Consider the following 24,935-nt stretch of genomic DNA (forward strand, 5'->3'; position numbering starts at 1 on the left):
CGCCAGAGAAATGCAGCGGACAGGAAGAAAAGCACAAAGCAACTGATAAGCATCCTGGAGCACCAAGCAGACTCTATCCAGGCGGTCGTAGCCATGCAGGTGGAGCACTACTGCGCCTGTCTTCCCCCCCCCCCCGCCGCTGCCCTTGTCCCAAAGCTCTTTCTCTTGTGTCCCCATGTCAGCTCAAAACCCCCTTCCCCAGCATCCAGGTTCTTACCACCACCAGCTGCCTCCAACACCTGTATGTTCACCAACCAGCCCTGAGAACTATGACCCTCTGCACTCAACCCCCCTCACCATGCAGTATAGGCATCCTGAAGGGCAGCAGTCATTGCGCAGCACGCCAGACAGGACATATTCAAACCTGTGACTGTACAGTTCCCCACCCCACCCCCCTCTCCTTTTAGGTTCCCAAAAACTTGTGTGTCTGAAAATAAAGTTATTTTCTTTTCAATAAATGAATTCTTGGCTTTGAAAAGAGTCTTTATTATTGCAGAAAGTCAAAGATACCTTAGCCCAGGAAAGAAACAGGCACTGCAAATCAAACACAGATTCCTACTAACATTGTAACCACTGCACTTCACTCCCGTGCAAGGCACCAAACATTACTGGTGGTTTTCAGCCTCAAATTCCTCCCTCAAGCCATACCAAATCCTTGCACCCCTGTGCTGGGCCTCTCTAGTAGCCCTGCTCTCTGGCTGTGCAAATTCAGCATCCAGGCATTGAACGTCGGAGGTCCATGCCTGACTGATTCTTTCACCCTTCCCTTCACAAATATTATGGAGGGTACAGCACACAGATATAACCATGGGGATGCTGCTTTCGTCCAAGTCCAGCTTCCCATACAGAGATCGCCAGCACCCCTTTAAACGGCCAAAAGCGCGCTCCACAGTCATTTGGCACCGGCTCAGCCTGTAGTTGAACCGTTCCTTGCTGCTGTCAAGGCTCCGTGTATGGTTTCATGAGCCAAGGCATTAATGGGGTCTTCAAGGATCACAATGGGCATTTCGATGTCCCCTACTGTGATCTTCCGGTTTGGGGAAAAAAGTCCCGGCCTGCATCTTCCTGAACAGGTCAGTGTTCCGAAAGATGCGTGCATCATGCACCTTTCCGGGCCAGCCTGTGTTAATGTCAATGAAATGCGCATGGTGATCCACAAGCACCTGGAGAACTATGGAGAAATACCCCTTCCAATTAACGTGCTTGGATGCTAGGTGGGGTGGTGCCAGAATAGGAATATGCGTCCCATTTATCGCTCTTCCACAATTAGGGAACCCATTTGTGCAAAGCCATCCACAATGTCCTGCACGTTCCCCAGAGTCACGGTTCTTCTTAGCAGGATGCGATTAATGGCCCTACAAACTTGCATCAACACGATTCCAATGGTCGACTTTCCCACTCCAAACTGGTTCCTGACCGATCGGTAGCTGTCTGGAGTTGCCAGCTTCCAGATTGCAATAGCCACCCACTTCTCCATCAGCAGGGCAGCTCTCAACCTTGTGTCCTTACGCCGCAGGGTGGGGAGGTGAGCTCAACACACAGGCCCATGAAAGTGGCTTTTCTCATCCAAAAGTTCTGCAGCCACTGCTTGTCATCCCAGACTTCCATGACGATGTGATCCCACCACTCAGTGCTTGTTTCCCGAGCCCAGAAGCAGCGTTCCACGGTGCTGAACATGTCTGTGAATGCCACAAGCAATTTCGTGTCATACACATTACACGACTCGCTATCATCATTGGACTCCTCACTGTCACTTTGGATCTTAAGGACTAGTTCAACTGCCAAACGTGGTGTGCTGGTGAGACTCGTCAGCATACTCCTCAGCAGTTCGGGCTCCATTTCCCACAGAAATCCCGCTGCACAGAAACCGTTGAAAGAGGCAAGATGGCGCCAAATGTGGATGGAAAAACAGGGATTGCTGGGATGTGAAGCGATGCATCACGGGGCGTTGGGACAGGAAGCAGAATGACCCGCACCCTCTGCCCCGTTCCCACAACCCATGGCACCAGAATGGGAAGAGGTGCTCTGTGGGATAGCTGCCCATAATGCACCACTCCCAACACTGCTGCAAATGTGGCCACACTGCAGTGCTTTCTCTACACAGCTGTACGAAGACAGCTTTAACTCCCAGCGCTGCACACCTGCAAGTGTAGCCAAACCCTCATGTTCAATTTGTGATCCAATGTAACCCCGCTGCTTTTCTGCAGCACTGCTGCCTAGCCTATTATTTCCCATTTTTCATTTGTGAATTTGACTTTTTTCCTTTCTAAGTGCAGTACTTTTGCACTTGTCTTTACTGAATTTCATCCTTATTGTACAAGGGAAGACAAAAGCTTTAATCAGACATTCTGAAAATAAGGAGCCGCCCCCCCCCTCACCTAAGAGCTGCTGTCGGGAGAGGGGTGCAGGTCGGTTCCGGGAGCCACCTGAGGTAAGCACTGCACCCCTCCTGCACCCTAGCCTAGCCCAGACCCTGCACCCAATCTCCTTCCCAGAGCCTGACCCCCCACTCCCTCTCCTGCACCCTGACCCTCTGTCCCAGCTCACACCTAGCTGCATGCCCCACCCCAGACCCTGCACCCAAACTTCCTCCCAGGGCCCACCCCCCACAACCTCTCCTGCACACCTGCCCCAGCCCAGAGCCTGACCCCTCCCGCACCTAAACTCCCTCCCAGAGCCTTAGGCCAGGGGAGGGGCAGAACTTGAATGCATTCTGGGCACCACCAAAAATTATACAAACCTGCTGCCCCTGTTACCGCAGGGGCCACACTATACTATGTGGTCGATTTAGCAGGTCTTCACTAGACCTGCTAAACTGACCACCAGTGCATCAGTCGCGGCACGTCGATCCCTTCGTAAGTGTAGACAAGCCCTTAGGCATGCATTTTAGATTAACTTCCAACTTGAAATGCTCACAAACTCTTTTCATAGTGCTCAAGCCCCAGTTGTCTGTTTGTACAATACCAAGTACTCTTGAAAAGAGCAGGAAATGGCCAATGTTGCTCTCCCTGATTGCCACTCGCAATCTGCAAACCTGCCTCAAAAACACACTACTTTGGACTAGATTTGTGAGCCCCAGAGAGTGACTGTCTTCTTCCAAACAAGTTCAGTCACTAAAGTCACTCTTTATGCTGTTAGGCTTCATTAACATACCCAGCATACTAAATAGGCACCTTTTAAGCTGGTAAGGAGAACGCAGGATTGGGAAACAGAGCCCCTAGGTTCTGCTCCTAATTATGTTTGTATCTCACACTGTGCCCATGGCCAGTTTTTTTTCTCCCATGCCTCCATTACCCACCTGTAAAAGCAATATGAAAAAAATTACATTTAAAATGGGGCTCACACAGCTTTCCCCATCTTTGTAAACAGCTTTGAGATCAATGGCTGTGAAAGTGCTGAAGAAGTAGAGAGTATTGTTAGTTGTCACAAACTTTTGGTAGTGTGAGGTGGTGATGGCAATTGCGATTTTAAATCCCTCAAAAACTGCATGACCCATAGTGTCCATGCTAGCCCTCAGTCTGGCTTGCTGGTTTATGCCAACAGACCAAAGGGCAGTTATACAGGTTTTTTCTTTTTTTCCCTGCACCAGAGCTGTGGGACCCGAGAGCAGTCCATTAGTGCTCTTGCTAACCTTACAAAACAGATAAGCAGCCTTAGGGCTAGGGGGCCTCATGAGAGCATCCCATAGTGACATGTCTGCACTGAACCTTCTTGGTATTTTCTCTCATGGGACGTAGGTTTAATTTCACCATTTCTTTGAAGACCTTGATATTCACACAGCTCACAGTGGTGAGCTTGCACAATTTCAGTTGCTCCTAGTGGCTGATGGAGGTGCTTAGTACCTTTTTAGGATTAGGATCTCATTGGGAATGTGTGTGTTTGGTGTGTTCATGCATTACACATCTACAATTTAGGCATTGCATATGTTGCAACAGGGATGTTACCCTTTGCTTAAATAGGGATATTCTGAATGAAATGGTATGAAATTAAGGTTTCTTCATTTTTTTTTTAGTTTGAATTTTAGCAGAGCTGTAAAAACGTTTGTCTGAATTACTTGTATAGAAACAATTAGCACCCTAAAACTGATGGCCTAGATCATATTGCAAGTCTATGGATAATGACAGTGGTAGCCTGAGAAGGTATAACTTTTTTTATTACACTAGTGTGAAAAAGCTCACATTATGCTGGGTTCTGCACGAACGTAGGAAGAACTGGGCCTTTCTCCAGTGAGTCTATGTTCTAATACAAGATGCAGCAACTACGTTTAACAATAATTTAGGGTGAAGAAAGGAGGGCAAGGGTAACAGCAATAGGATCACATACCTACATAAACTGCCGTGTGCATAGTTGCATAGAATTGTTCAACTAGGATCTCCAAACACGACCAGCCATCTACGCCTGGCCTGGGATTGTGTTCTGTCCAGCTAAATAAAGGCACAGATACATTGGCATAGACTGGACTCCAGTTGCTAGGGATGGCTTTTCACTAAGGAGCCTTACTGTACTTCAAAGTGTTTACATACAGTAGTAACTTGGTATGAAGAAACTTGCTTCTGCCTGAAGTGAAATTAGCAAGGAGACAGGCTGAAAACTAGGTGCTTTTATGTTTTAAAAGTTTTGAAAAAAATGAATTAATGCTTTCAAGTTAAGTAATTGATCCCCCACATCAATTAAAATCTTTATTTTAAACCCAGAAAGTTATTAAGAAATTTGCAATCTATCAAAAGGTAAATTGCCCAAAGGAGCCTGTGCAAACACTTCCTGCATGGTTTACAGCACTGGGTTGTGCAGAAAGAGGTAAATTTACTGTCATTTCACTGTGAAGTTAAAGTCATTATATAGCCTAATACATTCAGAACTAGACTGCCCAGTGATTACGCTACAGCCACAAATTGCATTTCCTGACTAATTCATCTAAAACATAGTATTCACACCCTAAAATCAACATTAAGAGTGTGAAGGGAATCCATAGCCAGCAAAGAAACAGATAAGGTCAAAAGTCTCTATTTTATTACCCAGTATTTTGAGCTGCAGTGATCCTGATTTTGTTCATTATGTCGTCAAATCCTCCAATTTACCTATTAAACTGAAATGCTCAAGGAACGCTATGATGTACCCCAACACACAATACCATGCTAGAGGTGCTTTTTGCCCAGCATGCCTGGTACAGTAAGCAGCAAATTGTTTAATCCTCAGTAATAAATACTTAGCACCTTATAGAGCTTTCCACCTCCAAAATGCTGTAAACATGCTAATTAATCAGTCCTTGTCCTGGACCCTTTGAAGTGGTGTAAGCTTGTTATATGGACAGGGATACTGAGGCCCAGAAAGGCGAAGTGACTCACTCAGGATTCCACACATTGCAAGTAAATGATAGATTGCATTAGACAGCATTTAACTTTACCTTCCTCAGGATATGTAGTTTGCATAGATATAGCATCATTTAAGTTTCATTCCACAATAGGTGAAATAAGTTGCACAGGAACAATGTGTCCATGAATGAGCAATTGTGGTGTATTCTCAGAAGTGTTATAGACAATTTAATTTCCTCATTCCCTCCTCCGTTCAGCCAGATAGCATTTTGTCAGGAGAAAAGCATTGCAGCAGATAGGTTCCTTCCTAGGCCCGTCACAGATCAGGGTTGTACTGCTTAAGGTGATTAATACATTTTACTTCTTTATGCACAATCCAGTGTTTCACACAACAAATATTTTGACACTTCTTACTGTGCCTACTTAGAAACTGCAAATATAATATAAAAGGACTAAAGCTTCCAAACCCGGTGCTTTATATTTGCTAATAAAACTGTAACTCCTAGATGATGGGGTTGCCTCTGGGGCATAGAGTACAAAGGTGAGCGCTAGCACCAAGCACACCAAAAGCTAAAACATTATAAAAGTTAAGGGGCCAGATTGAGCTCAGTCTGGATTTTCATAAGTTCAATGAAGTATATTTATTAATGTAGTTATGAAAATGGGGTAAACATAGATTCATAGATTCCAAGGCCAGAAGGGACCATTACATCATCCTTTAAAGAGCAGCAGCTAAGTAATGTAGCATTTAAGAATTAAGATCTTCATTTACAAGTTGACAGAGATTGATTGGCAATAAAAGTCTTGTTGCTGTGATATTAATGGACATGATTGACTGCTCTAAGGACTGACTGTATATCACCATGCCCTCAGCTATAGTTTACTATGAAAGTGATCATGCATAGCAAGAGATGGATTTGGGGAGCACTAAGAAAGGTTGTTAAGCTCTGAAGGTGACTGGTGAGTTGCTAGTGGCACCGTTACTTTAAAACGGGAATAGCATTTTCTAGTATAGGTGCAGGCCTGTATGAGTAAGTGCAGACAGTAAAAGCTCAGACAGGACCTTCCAGTAAGTGAGGTCAATAGTAGTAGGTAAGAGGCCACATGAGAAGCCACAGGCCATAAGCAAGCAGAAAAATGAGGGAAGACGCAGGCCACTTTCCACCTGAAAATCTGTTGAGACAAGGGCTGATGATTGGATGTGTGACTATAATGAATTTATGTTTTCCTTTCAAACAGGGCAGGTCCTGCTTCATTCAGGCCTCTACTTTACAAGGAAACAAACATTTCTTTGCCTAACCAAGCCACACAAGGAATGTCCCTTTGAAACTTCCTGGAGCAAAGTCAGTAGCGATCCAGGATCAGAAAGAAACAGTATGCACACTGGTTGGTGCCTGTGAATATAAATTTGGGTAAGCAATTAATTAGTGCTTAACTAATTAGGATTTCATCCGAACATCTCCAAATGTGGGTCTCCCCCTTCATTACCTTTCTGTATATTCAGCATGCACAAACTGTCCATGTGTAGAGATGTATTCTCGGCCAACTGAGAGGTAAGAACCTTGTCTAGACTAGAGTAAAAGGTGCATTAGCTAAAAATGTTCTAAGTAACATTTAAAAAACTTTAGACTGGGCAAATTGAATTTTAACATGCATTAGGTGCTAGAGATGAACCGGGGGGGTTAGCCTTTAACATAACCAGTTAGTTTAACTAAACACTACCTTGTTTACAAGTATTTGCTAGAATGTTTTATCATCACAGCTTTAAAGCCTAGCCTAGCCTAGGCTTTAGAGAGCCTGAACGTACATTGATGTAATTTACATGCTGAAGGGAGCAGACCAAGATGTAAAATTACAGGAATTTAAAACCATCTCTAAATCCAGCCCTCGGAGCACAAGGTTTTCTCCCCTCAGAACTTTGCATTTTCTCCTTTGAAAAGTAACAGATCATTCTGTTGGGTGTTTCAGCACTTAAGGAAACATTTATTTTAGGGAAAAATCTTTATTATCTTGGCAGTGCTGATCACACAGGCCTTTTTTTCTTTTTTAAACCCCACACACAATATGCTGCACTGGCAATTACTAGTTTCAGGTGGATTTTTTATTTATTTTTTAAATTATGAAGGAAGTAGGATTAGTAAGAAAGTCTGAACAATACTGGCAGACAGAGAACAAATCTTTCTCACTTTCCATTCTCCTTCACTGTAGATCAGTTCTCTTAGCACACTCTACCAGCCAAATTTGTTTACTTAAAGTAGTTTTCTGAAAAGTCAACTGTGATCAGATCCCCATCTTCATTAGCAAAGTGACTCAGGAATTAAGAGATGGAAAAAACTATTAGATCAGACTTGTCCTCTAGCTAAGGTGGATTATTCCGAATAGTTAGGCTGGGTAGAATTCAGGGTTGGGTTTTGGTTTTTTTTTAGTAATTTCAGTGGATAATACCAGTGTTTATTTTAAAGCATTTTCTTTATTGCTTTAAATTTTCACAGTTGTAGAAAATTATGGAGGGGTGGGGTGGGGAGAAGAGATCAAACAATCGTTATTGAATCTAAATATCTACGGTCATTAAATAAGTTTAAAGCTTTATATCCATTAAAACAAATTGTCACATGTCAATATACAAAGTAAATATCCTTAAACTCTAATTAAAGTTCTCAAGCAGCATTTTTCCCATCTGTAAATTTCAGTTATCATCCAGGGAAGTTTTGTAGTTGTTGTTGGTTGGTGTGTGTGTGTGTGTAGGGTGAAATCAACATTTACAGATAAAAATCTAATCCTCCCAAGCCCATATTCAGTTTGGTTTTAAGCAGTCAGACTTCCACCAGTTCTCTAGAGGACTAGAGTCCAAGAGCTCATTTAGGAAACTTTTCCTTGGGTAGCTAATTTTCCTTTGTTTAATTTAATCTCTTATTTTAGCTCCCCCCCCCCCATTGAATAGCATCAGCTTAATTTTACCTTGAACAGACCCAACAGAAAGGAACCGTGTGCTTAAACCAATGCCTTCAAAGCTTATCTATCTAAAAAAAATGTTTTATAGAGTGCATTTACTGAATTTTTGAACATTTCCTCAATACTTCATTCCCTAATGGACAAACATATCTGTATAATACATTGTAAGTGCAGCAGCAAAACAGGAAACCTGTTGTAGCAAAATTTAATCCCTATTAAACAGTAAAAAACAATATCTGTTTTAGACCAAATATAAGCATGTTCCCATTTTACTTTGCCAATAAATGGAGTTCATGGTGTTGAATCAGACACCAGGACACTATTGAGGTGCTTTTAAAAAAAAGTAAATTCACAACCTAGCTTGGCCCTTGGTAATGTGTGCTATAACCTTTGTGATCACTGACTTCAGAAGATGTAAGTGGCTGTGACTAATATATGCATGTAGGTTTTGTATATTCTCTATTCCTCTTGCTGACTCCTATCTACAGCTTGCAGGACATGGTATACTCTAGGTGTCTGGCACCTCCAAAGGACTGAGTCTATAAAAAAGTTATAGTCCACATGTAGATAATAAGACAGGACACCTCCATGATGTGTCTGATGTCCTTGGAGCAGTACCACCATCTATATGCCTATACGACCACTTGCATCCGAAGAAGTGGGTATTCACCCACGAAAGCTCATGCTGCAAAACGTCTGTTAGTCTATAAGGTGCCACAGGATTCTTTGTTGCTTTTACAGAACCAGACTAACACGGCTACCCCTCTGATACTATATGCCCTGTGGTGCTTATAGGGCCTCATGAACATTACAGAACACAGCTCCTGGTTCAACCTGCCTGATCTTAAAGGCTGAGGGTTGCAAAAGGGGGAGAATTGATAGGTGGTCTTATTGGGAATGCTAGGGATAGCTCAGTGGTTTGAGCATTAGCCTGCTAAACCCAGCATTGTGAGTTCAATCCTTGAGGGGGCTATTTAAATCAGTACTTGGTCCTGCTAGTGAAGGCAGAGGACTAGACTCCATAATCTTTCAAGGTCCCTTCCAGTTCTATGAGATAATATATGGAGATCTACATTAATAATAAAAATAGGTATAAGAGTGCTCTAGCAGAAACACTACTTCCACAGATCCAGCTGACTTGGGGAGTACATCAACAGGAGGAAGAAGTTAACATAAGAACACAACTAACGTATATAGTCAGAAAAATACATCACTGAAGCCTACAACTAGGCCATTGAGAGTTTGCATAAAAGTAGAGCTCTCATTCTCTTCCTTCAAATGAAACTAACACACCCAGTGCTCGCCATTAAACAGAAGCAATACGTCTTGTTAAGATAGCCTTCAAATCAAATGGAGATGTGACAGAAGAGCTCCTCAGAAGAAAGGTGGGCTATGATATGCCCTTTTTGTGTTGTTGTTTTTTTTTATTTTATTTCAGAGGGCAGCATCATAGTGGACAAAAGTTTGGCTAATAAGACAAACATACTGACATCAGTAAGCAGAGTTCAGTCTAGGGAATGGTGACTTGTTTATGTAAATCTTTCTCTTTTTACATTGCTGTAGATGTGCCCAAGTTAAAGTTTAAAGTCAGAATTGAATCTGATATTCTACAGCAGTGGTTTTCAACTGGGGGTCTGCAGATCGTATCTGAGGACAACTTTTTGTGGACTCATTACCATACAACAATGGTTTTCAACCTGTGGTCTGCAGATTCCTGGGAGTCCACACAACCATTCAAAAAATGTTAGGGGGCCACACTGAAAAAGGTTGAAAAACCATTGCTCTACTGATTTGTTCTATCCCAGCCCACCTTCACTTTAACTTCCTGTTGAAACTCTGATTTGAGCCTCTCTACATGTTTTACTGTACTACTGAGTGGCAATTTCAGTTAATATACCCAGTGACAAAGGAGCATTGATTGATGGCTGTATGCATTTAATAATGTACCAAGGACCATGCTGTCTGGGTATCATTAATGATTTTGCTGATGGAGCATCTGGAATCCATTATAAAATGTGCATTTTATAACAGATTCCAGTTTTCTTCCTTGGGGGAGACTAATATTAAAAACAAACATTGCAAGGCAGAGAACTGGGTTTGTGCATGTATGTTTCACCCTTGGAGCCATAGGCACAAATCATTCACATAAGAAAGAGAGATGATTGTAGCACAAACTAAATTATGTAGAATGAGAACAAAGCCAACTCACCTCAGCACATCAAAATAGGGTTCAGAGGATTAGAGTTGGTCAAAAAAAACTGACAAAATTCACCTAATTTTGTCATTAGAAAAATTAAAATTGAATCTTTTTGACTCGCTTGAGGATACAGCACCAGGGGCATGTTACACCTTCAGACTGACATGTAATTGCATGTGTATGCTTACATAATGCTAGCTCACACCTTGCCAAGATTTAGCCAGTGCTGTCAATGCTAGCACTCTCACCAGCACTAAATTCACTTTCTGTAGTTAAAAAAGCTTTGTTGTTGCAAGACAGAGCGAGAAAGGATTTTGGAGATAGGCCTCTGCTCATTCTAGCTGAGAGAGCTCCCTCTTTTTTTCTGAAATCTTGGCTCACTCCTTGGAACTACACCAGTAGCAGCTGGGATATCTCTGATTGTGACTAACTTTGCTATACTACTGAAGTGGTGTGCAAGAACCACAATACACAATTTTATCTTTGAAAGTACAGTGTTCATTTCAGGAAAAAAAATAGGGGTACATGTCCCATGATTCAGGCATAATTTCAATTCCAAACTGAATTTAAATAGTACCAGTTTGACTTTGTCTCCTTGTTCAACACATTCCATTGTTATTCAACTAGTTCCATATTTTAGGCATTGTAAGATCCAATCTATATAGTTTAGCTCCTAATTACCAATTATGAACATCTCATAACTATGGAACTTTACATTCAGCATACAGCTACTGCAGGTGAAGAATCAGTCAAAATACATTTACTTTAGAGGACATTCTTTACTTCTCATACCACTGTAACGGAGCAGTACCATACGCATGGGACTTAAGAGCAAAGAAACTTGTTTGATAAAAGTGACAAATCTACTGTAACCTCAATATTGAGAAATCAAGTTTTGTGAGGTTAAACTAGATTTGCTTACAAAAGAAATGGCTAAACTTGAACTCTGCAGAAGTGCTAGCTCCAATGACTGGCAGAAAATACTGCCCACTTTCAACACAATTTGAAATCACTGGCCCAGTGCTGAGGTTTTTTCCCCCATTCACATTTCATAAACAGCAGAAACAGTGCAGATCAACATGACCTGCTGGAATAGTCAGAGAGGAATTCAAACTTTAGTCTGATTGGTTTAATTTTTTTTTTTTTTTTTTTTTTTTTTAGCAGGAGGAAAAAGAATAAAGTTACAAGATTCTTTTAATATTTTCACAATGTTAAACTAAAACTGAGCTCTAGGCTACATGTGTAAGTAAATCTAGAACACAAAAGGGTTAAATAAGATTTTCTTTAAAGATACAAGAACTTAAGCTTTCTTTACGTTTAACAAACTTCACAGAACAGATACTGCAAAGGAACAACCCCTCCCCCAACTTTTTTTTTTTAAGTGAATATTGCCCATAATCCACATGAACTTTGAGTAGTGTTCTCTTAAGAGCCACCTTGAAACCAACTGTGCATTTATAATAGGGTTAAAGGAGTAGGAGGGCTAAATAGCATCATCAGTATTAATGCGGATGAGTATTGTATAGCAATCAGAATGTCCACCAAATGCTATGCTAGGATTTTAGAGGAAAAGAAAGTACATATCTCAGCAACAGCTGAAATCCATGATTTTTAAACTCTTCATGGTAAATGTTAAGAATATCCTCAGATTGCCCTGTCACCAGGAGGGAGTGGGGACCATTTCCTGAAAATACAGTGGAAATTTTGTTACTGATTCCATAACCTTGAATAATAAAAAAAAAGTTTTGTTTACATAGCTTGCATTTTATAAATGATGGAACATTTCTGATTTATTTCATGGTTAAATAACACTAATACAGTCTGATGCTGAGTGTATTTTAAAAAAAATGTCTCATTCAATGGTTTGATGTGGCTACCAAACTAAAAATTGATTTAGCCTCTATGAAATTATTTACCTTTAACACATGCAGAAAAGAGGAGGACTTATTTAAGCTCTTTTTCCCCACACACCTTTTTTGGAGTGACAATATGCTACTTCACCCCTTGGAAGTTTTACACAAGCCCAATTTTTCAAAACTATACAAAATCCTTCCCCCACCCCCTCCCAGTTTTTCTACCAAACTACCTGATTGTTAATGCTTTACTAACTTGGATCAGGGAACCATATCCACATAGGACTACTGAGACAAATCAGCATGAATCCTCTTGACCTGCATAAACTTTGTCTGCAGCAGGAGACATGCTGATTTTTTTCTCTCTTTTTTTTTTCTGCTACAAACTAACAAGATCTGTGCACTTCAGCTCTATGTGGCTCAGTGTGAAAGAGCGCATAAGTCTAAACAGATCCAGAGTTTTCCATGTAATGCATTTCACATTCACTTGCTTTGCAATATTTGCGGGCAGAGATTTTCATGAGAGCATCGAGCTGCATAGAAACAAGGCTGACATAGCCCATTTGATTATCTTGTTAAAACTCAAGCTGATGAGGGATGCTTTCCTGGTTGTTCCCCAATACTGTTACTGAATTCTGTTTGCTACAATATGTCCTTTCCCCCCCAACCCCCACCCCCCCAATATATATGTCTAGCTACAGAAAGTCAGTCTGTAGAATCCAGCCTTGGCTACTCTGCTGTGAATTAGCCTTATTTGATCAATTATCAGATACCTGCACTTAGCAAAAGGCAAACAAGAGCCAATCAGATTTCGGCCGGTGGGAATGGCAGCACTGGTCAGCATACATAACAACCGTGGAATCTGGTCAGACAATGCTTAGAAATTCTATGGATGCCATGTAGAGAATACACACTGTTTACTGCTCTAGGATGTAACCAGCTTTAAAATGAGATCACCATAATTTAAATGAAGAAAAACAGGATCTCTGCAGCAAGTTAGATATAAAATTTTTTCATAAGAATCTCTGTCCCCCTCTTTTTGGCTTCCTGGGAAGAACCAGAAAGATGTTCCCTCCCCAGCAGAATCCCTGATGCTGGTGACATTGCCTAACCTCAAAAGCCACGCGTGATGAAGGCACGGATGACCAGTCAGGTCTTCCGGGCTTAGCAGCTACCACGGCTGCACTTAGTGGAGTTTCATCTCTTCAGGATTAACTAGAAGTGAAGAGGTGAAAGGCTGCACATTAAACACAGTTTGTCTGAAAGCCGTGTGCATCGCAAACTTTTACACCAGCTTCTACTCAGCTATTTATTTTAACTCTGCAGCTGGAAGGTTTCCAGCATAAGGCTTTTAGAGTTTGACTCCAGCAATAACAGAAGCCTTTGGATTTTTTGTTTTGTTGTGTTTTAAATCCACTAGCCATGCTCGAAAAAATATTTTTTCATGTTTTAATTTTATACATTGGCTAGCAGGCACCTTTGTAACCAGCCAGAAATCAATTTCAACCACCATCAACCCCTAAACTACAGTACCAGGACGGTTGGCTAAAGAAAGGAAACTGATTGGCTGTAGTCTGAAACTTGCCCAGTACAAGGTGTCTGGCTGACTTTGTCCTAAATAAGGCTAACATTAGTGAACTAAGAACAGCATTTGGTTGCAGAGTCTCGCACTCAGGAACACCCTTCGCCAATGCGCTGGCATGATCTCCCTACTTTCCGGTCCAGTTTCACCATTTTCATAATGGCTTCCTCACGCCCACGTCCCATGTGGTCAAATGTGCAGTCATGTTGTTCGGGCAGGCGATGTAACATACAGAACACATAACCTGCCAAGGAGAAGGAAAGAATGTGTTGTGTTAAGGACTCTCTTGAAATGGCTGAATCCTATGTCACCAGGAGGACAGGAGAGCAGCATTATGCTGGGGATTAGTGGGGTTTCAAGATCAATGAAAACTTCACATTTTCATTTGTTTTCATGATATTGTCACAATAAATATTGGTATAAACAACTTTAAATTCTGTGCTGTTTTGTATCCTACACATTCAATGGGAGACAACATAGTTTACACCTATATTTACAGCATTTTCTATGGCACATCTGAGTTCAAGTCATATATTAGTAATTTATTCTTGCAACCTACCCTCTGTGCAGAAGGAAGATTCCTATTTTACAGATGAGACAGAGTAAAACCAACATTTTCTAAATTAGTCTCTGATTTTGGATGCCCAGCTGGAAATATCTAGGGTCTGATTTTCAGAGGCATTGAATACCCTCAGCTTTCTTTGACTTCTGTTGGAGTAGAGGGTGCTGAGCATGCTGTCCAGGGTGTCACAGTTTGGGGACCCAAATACCAAGGCACTCAAAATCAGAAGTTATTGTTGAAGATGTTGGCTCTGTTAGCACCATCAACCCTGTGACTGAGCTAGGAAAAGAACCCAGATTTCCCAAGTCCACTCCCAGTCCAGTCTTTAAAACAGCTGTACTGAATGTCATTCTCTTTCTGAGGGTGTCCTCTCTCTCTCTCTGTCAGAACCCAAGGATTCCCTGTCCTCACAATGCTATGTCATGCCATTATCCTTTTGGCTGCGGGTCAGTCTTCTCTCTCCCTTCCTTCCTCGCCAAGCTACTTAATACCATTCAGTCATCCAGAGCCCTACAGTTCAATAATAAAAGGCAGTCCTTTTTCAAAGATGAAGAATGAAGCCTCTTCAGCACCCAGCCTTTTTCAATCTAGGGAGAGACTGGGAACCGAACCCTCATCTAGGGCTGTGGTCTGAACATTAGAGTGAGTATAAGAAAGTCTTGACTTCAGATACTGTCTCTGACACGGATACTTTGAACAGATCTCGCTGCCTCAGTTTCCCTATCAGTAAAATGAGGATAAGAATTACCTCACAGGGACATTGTAAGTAGTGTTTCTAAAGTAACTCCTCACTTAAAGTCGTCCTGGTTAACGTTGTTACGTTGCTGATCAATTAGGGAACATGCTCGTTTAAAGTTCTGCAATGCTCTCATGATGTTTGGCAGCCACCTGCTTTGTCCACTGCTTGCAGAAAGAGCAGCCCATTGAAGCTAGCTGGTGGGGGCTTGGAACCAGGGTGGACCCTCCATCAGCTCCCCCTTAAGTTCCCTGTGCAGCAGCCGCTCAGCAGGCTACCAATTGCCAGCAGTTCAACTGTCCCTCCCCCTTCTGCCAAGTGCTGCTGCTGCCCTCTGCCTTGGAGCTGCTCCCGGGAGCCTCCTGCTTGCTGTGCAGGAGGGGAGCTTATTTCAGGGTGTCCCCCTCCCCCGCTCCTGCCCCCTGCTTATCTTTTCTCCATATAGAGCAGGGTGGGGACAGGACAGAGGGAGAGAGCTTGCTGGTGAGCTGCTGTCTCAACTTCCTGAGAGTGGTGTCAGCGTACTTAAAGGGGCAATGTGCATCTCTCCCTCTCCCACACACAGGGTGTGTGTCTCCCCCTGCCTTGCTGTCTCCCTTCCCTCCATTTGTGCTGCCTTGTAGAGTGTGAGGCTACATTAACAACAGTGTGTTAACCCTTGAGGGCTCAGCTGAATGCTAGTTCATCATTTAGCAGTAAAGCATTCCCTGGGAAATATTCCGCCCTCTTACTTCACCACCTCAACCAAGCTTCACGGTCATCACTGCTGTGTACAGTATTCAATTGTTTGTTTAAAAAACTTATACTGTGTGTATAATATAGTCTTTTGTCTGGTGAAAAAAATTTCCCTGGAACCTAACCCCCCCCCCCCCCGTTTACATTAATTCTTATGGGGAAATTGGATTCGCTTAACATCGTTTCGCTTATAAAATCACATTTTTCAGGAACATAACTACAACGTTAAGTGAGGAATTACTGTATATTACAAGACACTGCTATAGAGATGAAAGAACCTTTACACTGGTAAAATCCTTAAGAAAACTGATACCAAAAAAAAAATCTCATGAGGGATTTTTTTTTAAACTAACTTGAAGACAAGATGGATTTATTTTGGCTCGCAGTTTCAATGGCACCTGCTATAGACTTTGCTATATTTCACATCCTTATCTTGTGCAGAGTATGTATACTCGGGATACCAGCAACAAAAATGGAGTTTCCTTTCCTTTATTTCCTTTACTTATCTTATTTAACAAAACAGACAATGATTCAGCTAAATTAGGATATAAAACCTCTCTCCTCTATCCCTGTCCCCATTTATTCTCGACTGCTGATCCACAGCAGACATACGCAGAAAGTACCAAGCACTTCCAAGGTCAGATGGTAAAGATGGTTTAAGTAAGAATGCCCTTGGGTATCAGCTTATCAGGCTACTTGTCTGATTCTCTCATGTACGTTATGGGGTAGGGAACATCTCCAACTGAGATTGGCATTTCCTTTCTCCATTTGTTGAAAATAGGACATCAGACTGCTGAACCAGTACCAAGCGGATAGCATAGGAATATAGCAACTTCCATATTGGATCAGAGCTGAGGTCCATCTAGTCCAGTATCCTGTCTCTGAAAGTGGCAAGCACCAGATGTTTTACAAGAAAGTGCAAGCAACCATGCAGTAAACAGATATGATATAATCTGCCCACCATGAAGGTCTCATCCTAATCCCTGCTGGAAATTGCCTTAAACCCTGCAATATGAGGTTTCATATCCTTTCCACTTTTTTTTAAATTAATCATTAGCTAACAAGTCCAGATATTCTTGCTATCCATATAAATGTCCAATCCTTTTCTGAATCTTGCTAAAACACTTGGCTTCAATGACATTCTGTGGCAGAGAGTTCCAGAGTCTAATTATGCATTGTGTGAAACTATATTTCCTTTTATCAGTTTTTAATTTGTCACATTTCAGCTTCATTGACTGTCTCCTTGTTCTTGTGTTATGAAGCAGGGAGACCAGAAGCTTTCACTCTCTCTTCTCTAGATCACTGTTTTATGTAACTATCATGTCCTATCTTATTTTGTCTCCTTCTAAGGTGAACAATCCCATTATTTTCATGCTCTACATATCAGAGTTTTTCTAAGCCCCAATCATTCTCACCACTCTTTTCTGAGACCCCTCTAATGCTGCAACATCCTTTCTGAGACGAGGTGAGCAGTAATTTACACAGTATCCTAAATAAAGGTATTCCATCAATATTTTCTCTATTATTCTCTGATTCAATCCTCATGCATCCTAACATTTTTTTAAAAAACCTGCAACTGCACACTGACAGAAATTCATCAAACTGTCCACAAAAGGTATCCAGATGCTTTTCTTGAGTGGATTCTGTTAATTTAGAGTCTCACTATTCCAGTAGGGCAGTGAATGATCTAAACTATTTTCAGCTGTCTCTTATTGCCAGGGCTTTTGTTTTTTATAAATATATGCAAGTGAGAGCAATGCCTTAAAAACTCATATGGAAAATTTATAGACTGTTCATACAGAATAGTGATAATGCCTACAACTGAATAAATAAATAAAAATCCCAGCATTAAAAAACCAATATCCAATACAGGATTTTTAACATTTTACTTAAGACAAGTTTTTATATTATTAGCTTTTCTTTTACATTATGCATTGGGCTTTTTAAATAGGTAAAGGATAAAATTCTCAAAAGTGCTTAAGAATTTAAATGAGCCATGCATCATCCTATTGGAGCTAGGCTGTGTAACGACATAGTTCTGAAGATTTTTTTCACTAGTTCACAGCTGTATTATTGCTTCTGCATTCTCTCCCGGTTTCACCAGCCTTGGGAATGAGGGTGTGCACTACGTAGTCGGTTGTGTGTGGGAGTGCCCATTCCAGACCCAGGCTCATCAACTTTGACAGCAATTACATTATCAATTTATATGCACTAGCAGAGAAGGCCAATATGTTTATCTCTATTCTTATCCTTAAAACCAGTTCAAATTTAGAGATGAAACTGTCTCCTGAGAAACAGGAGCTCCCTCTTGGTTAGAAAGCAGAGTTAGATTAATGAGCTCTTGTGGTATATTTACTGTTAAGTTCATTACTGAAAGATACTGGATACAGGTTGTCTTTTCTAAAGGATATTCATACAGAAATGCACAAGTGCCTTTGCTAGCCCACTTTAACTAACAAGCAAAATAACTTCTTGCTGGGGAAAAATGTATCAGCTAAGGCTAGTTTAGCAAAAACAGAGTCATACCAAAAATACGGCAAAATGAGAGTTCAGCTCCGGGTGGCAGATCTCAGTGTGCTACACTTCATGTCAGGAATAGGCTACGAACTGTGCTCTCTACACTACATTCATCTAATGCAGCATTGTGGAAAGATGTATTGAGGCATTAATACCTTATAGGTGGGACCCTACCAAATATGGGGGAGGGATAGCTCAGTGGTTTGAGCATTGGCCTACTAAACCCAGGATTGTGAGTTCAATCCTTGAGGGGGCCATTTAGGGAACTGGGGTAAAAATCTGTCTGAGGATCGGTCCTGCTTTGAACAGCGGGTTGGACTAGATGACCTCCTGAGGTCCCTTCCAACCCTGATATTCTATGAAATTCATGGTCCATTTTGGTTAATTTCACAGTCATAGGATTTTTAAAATCATAAATTTAATAATTTCAGCTATTTAAATCTGAAATTTCAGTGTTGTAGTTAAAAGGTTCCTGACCCAAAAAGGAGTTGTGGGGGTCACAAGGTTATTGTGGGGAGGGTTGTGGTACTGCTCCCCTTACTTCTGTGCTGCTGCTGGTGGCAGCGCTGCCTTCAGAGCTTGGTACCTGTCCAACAGCCGTCGCTCTCCGGCCGCCCAGCTCTGAAGGCGGTACAGAAATATGGGTGGCAATAACGCAACTCCCTTAAAATAACCTTGTGATCCCCCTGCAACTCCCATTTGGGTCAGGACCCCCAATTTGAGAAGTGCTGGTTTCCTCTGTGAAATCTGTATAGTATGAAGTAAAAGCACACAAAAGACCAGATTTCATGGTCCGTGACACACTTTTCATGGCCATGAATTTGGTAGGGCCCTACTTATAGGATCTTTTAGAAGTAATTTTTGTTGTCAGAAGGGGGTCAACATGGGCTAAAATCAGTGCCTGATAAAGAACAGATGATTGAAGCTGATCCCTAACAAGACTGAGATGATGTTGGTGGGAAGAAGGAAGTACTTGGAAGAACTCACCTCCATTACAACACCCACCAATGAAGATCTCTGCACTCAAACTGTTGAACCCAATCACACCAGATGCTGATCTGGCCATTGTGATCCATGTTTTCATGCCTTCAGGCTTGACTACTGTAGGTTTTTTTTGGGAAGCTTTATAGTGATAGACTCAAGGAGCTCCATCTGTTTAGCTTAACGAAGATCAGGTTAAGGGGTGACTTGATTACCATCTATAAATACCTACCTGAGGAACAAATATTTAATAAAGGACTCTAATTTAGTAGAGAAAGATTGAACATGCTCGAATAGTTGGAAGATGAAACTAGAAAAATTCAGACTGGAGGAACTAAGATATCAATTTTTAACTGTGAGAGTAATTAACCATTATAACAACTTACCAAGAGTCATGGTGGATTCTCCACTACAGACAATTTTTAAATCAAGATGGGATGTTTTTCTAAAAGATAGTATTTAGGAATTATTTCAAGGAAGTTCTATGGCCTGTGTAATACAGGAAATCTGATTAGATGATCACGATGGTCTCTTCTGGACTTGGAATTTACTAATTCTCTTGACTGAGGAATGCAGCCAAATGCCCTGAAGAAACTACAGGGTGGTTCAGAATGAATCATGCCTGGTAAGAAGTTACCAGAGACACACAGCTCCAACTGCCACTCCCTAAACTGGCTCCCAGTTGTCGTCACTGTACTGATTTCCAAATTGGCACAGCACTGGTCCTAGCTAACTTAGAGATCGCATCTTCCTCTGCAATAATCACCTTGCACAACAGCTTTGCTCTATCAGAGTAAATTTTTTGACAAACAGATGAAAATTCCTATCCACAGAGACAAATTTCATGGTTGAATGATAATGTAAACATATATATCTAGAACTCTAAACATATAAAATATAGATTCATTCTATCTTTTCAGTAAACTGGAAACGCCTAGAAGATCAGGACAGCTAGAAGGCCAGAGAGCTCATTTTTAAGTATTTGTCTGTAACAGGAGGTAATTATAGTCAGTGGTTTTGTTGGAAAGCATTAGCAGTTCATACTCCATCAGCAAAAATACCTGGATTACATTGTGTCTACTGACCCACTACCCAAGATAGAATTTGTAACACAAAGCTATATTAAAGTATCTTAATACATTTTATTTCAATAAACCTACGGCAGGGCAGAGAAGCTGCAGGTGTTCCATGAGTAGAACAGCTCTGTTTTACATTCTCCTTCATCCCTGGGCTTTACATGGCTAAGAGAAAGAATTAAACTTACTCTACAAGACTGGAAATGACTGCCCTGTTATCCAGTAAAGTGCATGTCGGGGCAGATAATCAGCAGAGAAGAGATTACCTCCTACTGAGGATACAAAATGCTGCTGCACTGTTTAAAATAATTAGACATCATTCATAACGAGGTAGCAGTAATCCCCAAAACAGAGTATTTATGCAACTCTCCCCTTTACAAAGGGAAAGAGGACTTAATTTGTTTTAAAAGATATTATTGGCATTAAAGCTACTAAACATTAGGGGAATCCTAAAATAATCTGCTGGTTTTTCAAGTGAAGGAAAATGGACCAGATAAGACAAATGTAAAAATAGAAGAAATTGCTAAGATACAAAGCAAACCTTCTAGAGACTTGTACAGAGTACTTTAGAAACTCTTGCTCTATAGATTCCATTGTGATCCAGTTTATTCCCCTGATACTCCCCATCAGACTGCTCTAAAAGAGCAGTCAACAATGGAAACAAAATTGTGTTACAGTCCAGCTTAATGAAGCTCCCAATGCAATTTGTGCACACTGTCACTTTAAAGTTTAAAAAAAAAATGTTCTTCTGCTGACATTTTTTATTGTCTCCTTCCAGACAGTCCCATCCTTGCACAAACTATAATTACCTTTTTTCCTCTCTTCTGTAGGAACTGCTCTGTGCTGGTAACGTCTGCTTTCATTGCACAACTCCAGCAACATTCACCTTTAATGACATTTTTCAAAAAGAGGGGAAAAAAAACCAAGCCCACAAATCCCAGCAATTCACCAAACAATTGACCTTTGGAAATAAATGAGCCAAACTAATCTCCTGTTTCCCCAAACTTTATAAATGGCAGGGACTCTGAGTAAGCGTGAGGGATGAAGGTAACACTTCTGCATTCAACATGCTTTTGCTGGGAATCTTGTGTCTCTCTCTCACACACACGCACCCCCGAGAAGGAAGAGAGGTGAGTCACATTATGGTAAAGCTTTTTATCCAAATTAATATATTTTTTAAACTCCAGGAAAAATGGCCCAAGGCAGTTTTACCACAGATAGTGACATGTTCCTTCTATCATTTCTATTCCAAGAGCAGAAGAGGGGGAGTGCTAACTCCTTAGTGCTGGAAATTAGGGTATCTAGATATTAATGCAAAGCGTCAGAGCTTATCAAGTGATCCCAAGTTAATTCCCCGCTACAGAGGGACAGACAGACAGACACAGCTGCAGATGTTCCAGGAAACCCAGACAGCACCAACAGATGGGCTGGTGACCTTGTTTATTCCACAGTCTCCTGTGATCACTGTAGCTAGCCTTTCCTTGTCTTTTTAAAGATGTTCTTTTCAACTGAGTGCTCACTAAAAGCTACCAACAAAAGTGATAACTGAACTGAAATCAGCAAGAGAAGGGGAAGACATCAGAGAGCGTAAGATGCATCAGAATGTTTCTCTGAGTCTTCCTACTCATGCTTTAGGACTGGAGCACCACTAGGCTGCAGGCAAACAAGTCTCATCCTGGATTCACATGGCAAACATATCATTATTCCATGACATCTATGATATAAAGTAAAAGTTTATGCCTCAGAGCCTCAGCATAGTTAGGAAGTACTGTTGATTCACTTTGCAGTTCTAATACTGGATAGAACATATGTCTCTTCTGATACCCTTGATGGTGTGTAAGACCAAGAGGTGAAGAACCTAATGAGAAAGATGAGCATGTTTCCCTTCTGACTTGCTTTATTTTCTTCCCTCTCTTGCAAACAGGACCTAAGCCAATGCACACAATTATACATATAGGCAAAAAGCCATCAGTGGTGCAAGGCTGCCATGAGGTCAGAGGGAAACAACTGAGACGCTTGCACATGAATGCAAGGAGTTTGGTCAAAACCGATATTATAGGGATTACAAAAACATGGTGGCATTACACTCATGACTAGGATACGGGTATTGAAGGGTATGTGCTATTTAGGAGAGAGAGGAATAAAGGTAAAAGCTGCGTGTGGAGGAATAGCATGCCAAACCAACAAGGCAGCAAACTGTAAAGAAATATGAAGTAACAGAATGGCCAAAGCAGCCTGTTTGGGTCAAAATCACTTTGGGGAAAGATTGTAAAATAGGTTCTATTAGTATAGTGTTAGGAGTCTGCTTTTGACCCTCAGAGTCAAACTTAGTATGGATCGATATCTCTAATATTAGAAAGAGAAATACTGTTGGGAATTGTGTCAATGGGAGACTGACTTCCCAGACATAGATTGGAGAATAAATGCTACTAATACTGGTAGGGCCCAGTTATTCCCGGATGTGACACAGTTTTCTTCATCAAACTGTTCCAAACCAACAAGAGGTGATGCAAATTTATGGCATGGTTTTAGTTAGTAGTGAAGACATCACAGAAGAGCTGGTTGTAGGAAATAACCTTGGATCGAGTGGTCACAAGTGGATTTAGTTTAAATTAAATGGAAGGATAATCAAAACATCAGCTATGGGTTTTTTTATTTCAAAAGGGCAGACACTTTGGGAAATTAAAGGAAATAGTTAAAGAAGTCAACTGGACTAAAGATCTCAACAACTTAAATGCAGAAGAGGCTTGGAATTTCTTCAGATCAGCTATACAAAAACTATTTGAAATTTGCATCACAAGCAAGGGGAAAAAACTTGTAGAGAAAGGCTCCACACCCAGCTGGATAAATAACCACCTCAAAAAGGTTATTAGGCGTAAGCAGAGAGTCTACTGGGAATGGAAAAAGGGGATGATCAGCAAATAAAGCTACAATGTAGAGGTTAGAAAAGTTAGAATAAAGTGAGAATTGCTAAAAGTCAAGCTGGATAAAAAAAGAATAAGGATGGATGAAGTTGGGCAGCTATGCAGTGAGGTTTAGGAAGGAGATTAAAGATAATCTAGATATAGCCCCAAAACTAAATAAATACTTTGCCTCGGATTTCAATAAAGATGATAATATGGAAAATGTGCATGAAGGCAGAATAGCTAATGGAAATGAGTGTCTGGAAATGGAAATTACCACAAGTGAGGTGGAAGAAAAACTTAAAGAGCTTTAATACAACTCAGATCAGGAGACCGGATAATTTCCATCCCAGAACACTGAAAGAACTGGAATGTGAGATTGCTAGTCTGATAGCCAGGATCTGTAATAAATCTGTCTATTTGGTGATATTACCATTTAATTGGAGAAAAGCAAATGTTGTACCTTTACTTAAGAAAGGGGGGAAAGTGATCTGGGCAATTACAAACCTGTTGGTGTGATCTCAGTAATATGCAAGGGTTTAGAACAAATGGTGAAGAAAAACATGGAGATAAATGGTAAAGGGGATATAATGCAACAGGGGTTTACTGGAAGTAGATCATGCCAGTTATTTGAGAAAATAACTGATTTTTTTAGATAAGTGCAGTAGATCTAATATACTTGGACTTCAGTAAAGCATTTGACAAGGTACCACATGGGAAATTATTAGGTGAATTAGAGAAGGTGGAGATCAGTACAAGAATTGTAAGGTGGATAAGGAACTAACTGAAGGGGAGAAAGTAACTGGGTTGTACTGAAAGGTCAATTATTAGACTGGAGGGAGATTACTAGTGGAGTTCCCCACGGATCGGTCTAGGGACCAATCTTAGTCAATATTTTTTATTAATGATCTTGGCACAAAAAGTAGGAGCGTGCTAATGAAATTTGCTGATGATACAAAAGTTGGGGGCATCGTCAACACAGAGGAGGATTGATGATCTGGATAACCTTGAAGTCTGGAGTGACACAAATGGGATGAAATTCAATAGTACAAAGTGCAAGGTCAGGCATTTAGGGTCTAATAGGAATTTCTGCTACAAACTGGGGGCTCATCAGAGGAGGAGAGAGACCTGGCTAGGTGGGTCAATCACAGGATGACTATAATCACACCCGTGCTGTGGCTATGAAAAAGGCTAATGCAATGAGGCATTTCAAGTATTAATGCCATTGTACAAGGCACTAATAAAACCTCATCTGGAATATTGTTTACAGTTCTGGTCATCCATGTTCAAGAAAGTTGAATTCAAACTGAAACAGGCGCAGAGAAGAGTTATGAGAATAATCAGGGGAATGGAGGCCCTTTCTTATGAAAGGAGCTTGGCTTGTTTAGCCTAGAAAAAAGAAGGCTGAGCAAGGATCTTATTGCTCTCTATAAATACATTAGGTGGTAAATACCAGGGAGAATGAAGAGCTACTGATGCTAAAGGACAATGCTGGCCCAAGAACAAATGGATATAAACTGGCCATGAAC

General features: G+C 41.1%; 1 protein-coding gene across 2 annotated transcripts in view; it reads right to left on the reverse strand.

The window, feature by feature from the left end:
• Window positions 1–12,691: 12,691 nt before the first annotated feature.
• Window positions 12,692–24,935, reverse strand: part of ZFAND3 (zinc finger AN1-type containing 3) — a 230,188-nt gene continuing 217,944 nt past the window's right edge. For both annotated transcript variants that reach the window (XM_039531511.1, XM_039531510.1), the window contains one exon: window positions 12,692–14,140. In XM_039531511.1, the coding sequence (XP_039387445.1) occupies window positions 13,986–14,140 (155 nt within the window). In that variant the 3' untranslated portion in view covers window positions 12,692–13,985. The remainder of the gene's footprint in view (window positions 14,141–24,935) is intronic.

The sequence above is a fragment of the Mauremys reevesii genome, linkage group 3 (genome assembly GCF_016161935.1).
Source record: "Mauremys reevesii isolate NIE-2019 linkage group 3, ASM1616193v1, whole genome shotgun sequence".
Lineage (NCBI taxonomy): Eukaryota > Metazoa > Chordata > Testudines > Geoemydidae > Mauremys > Mauremys reevesii.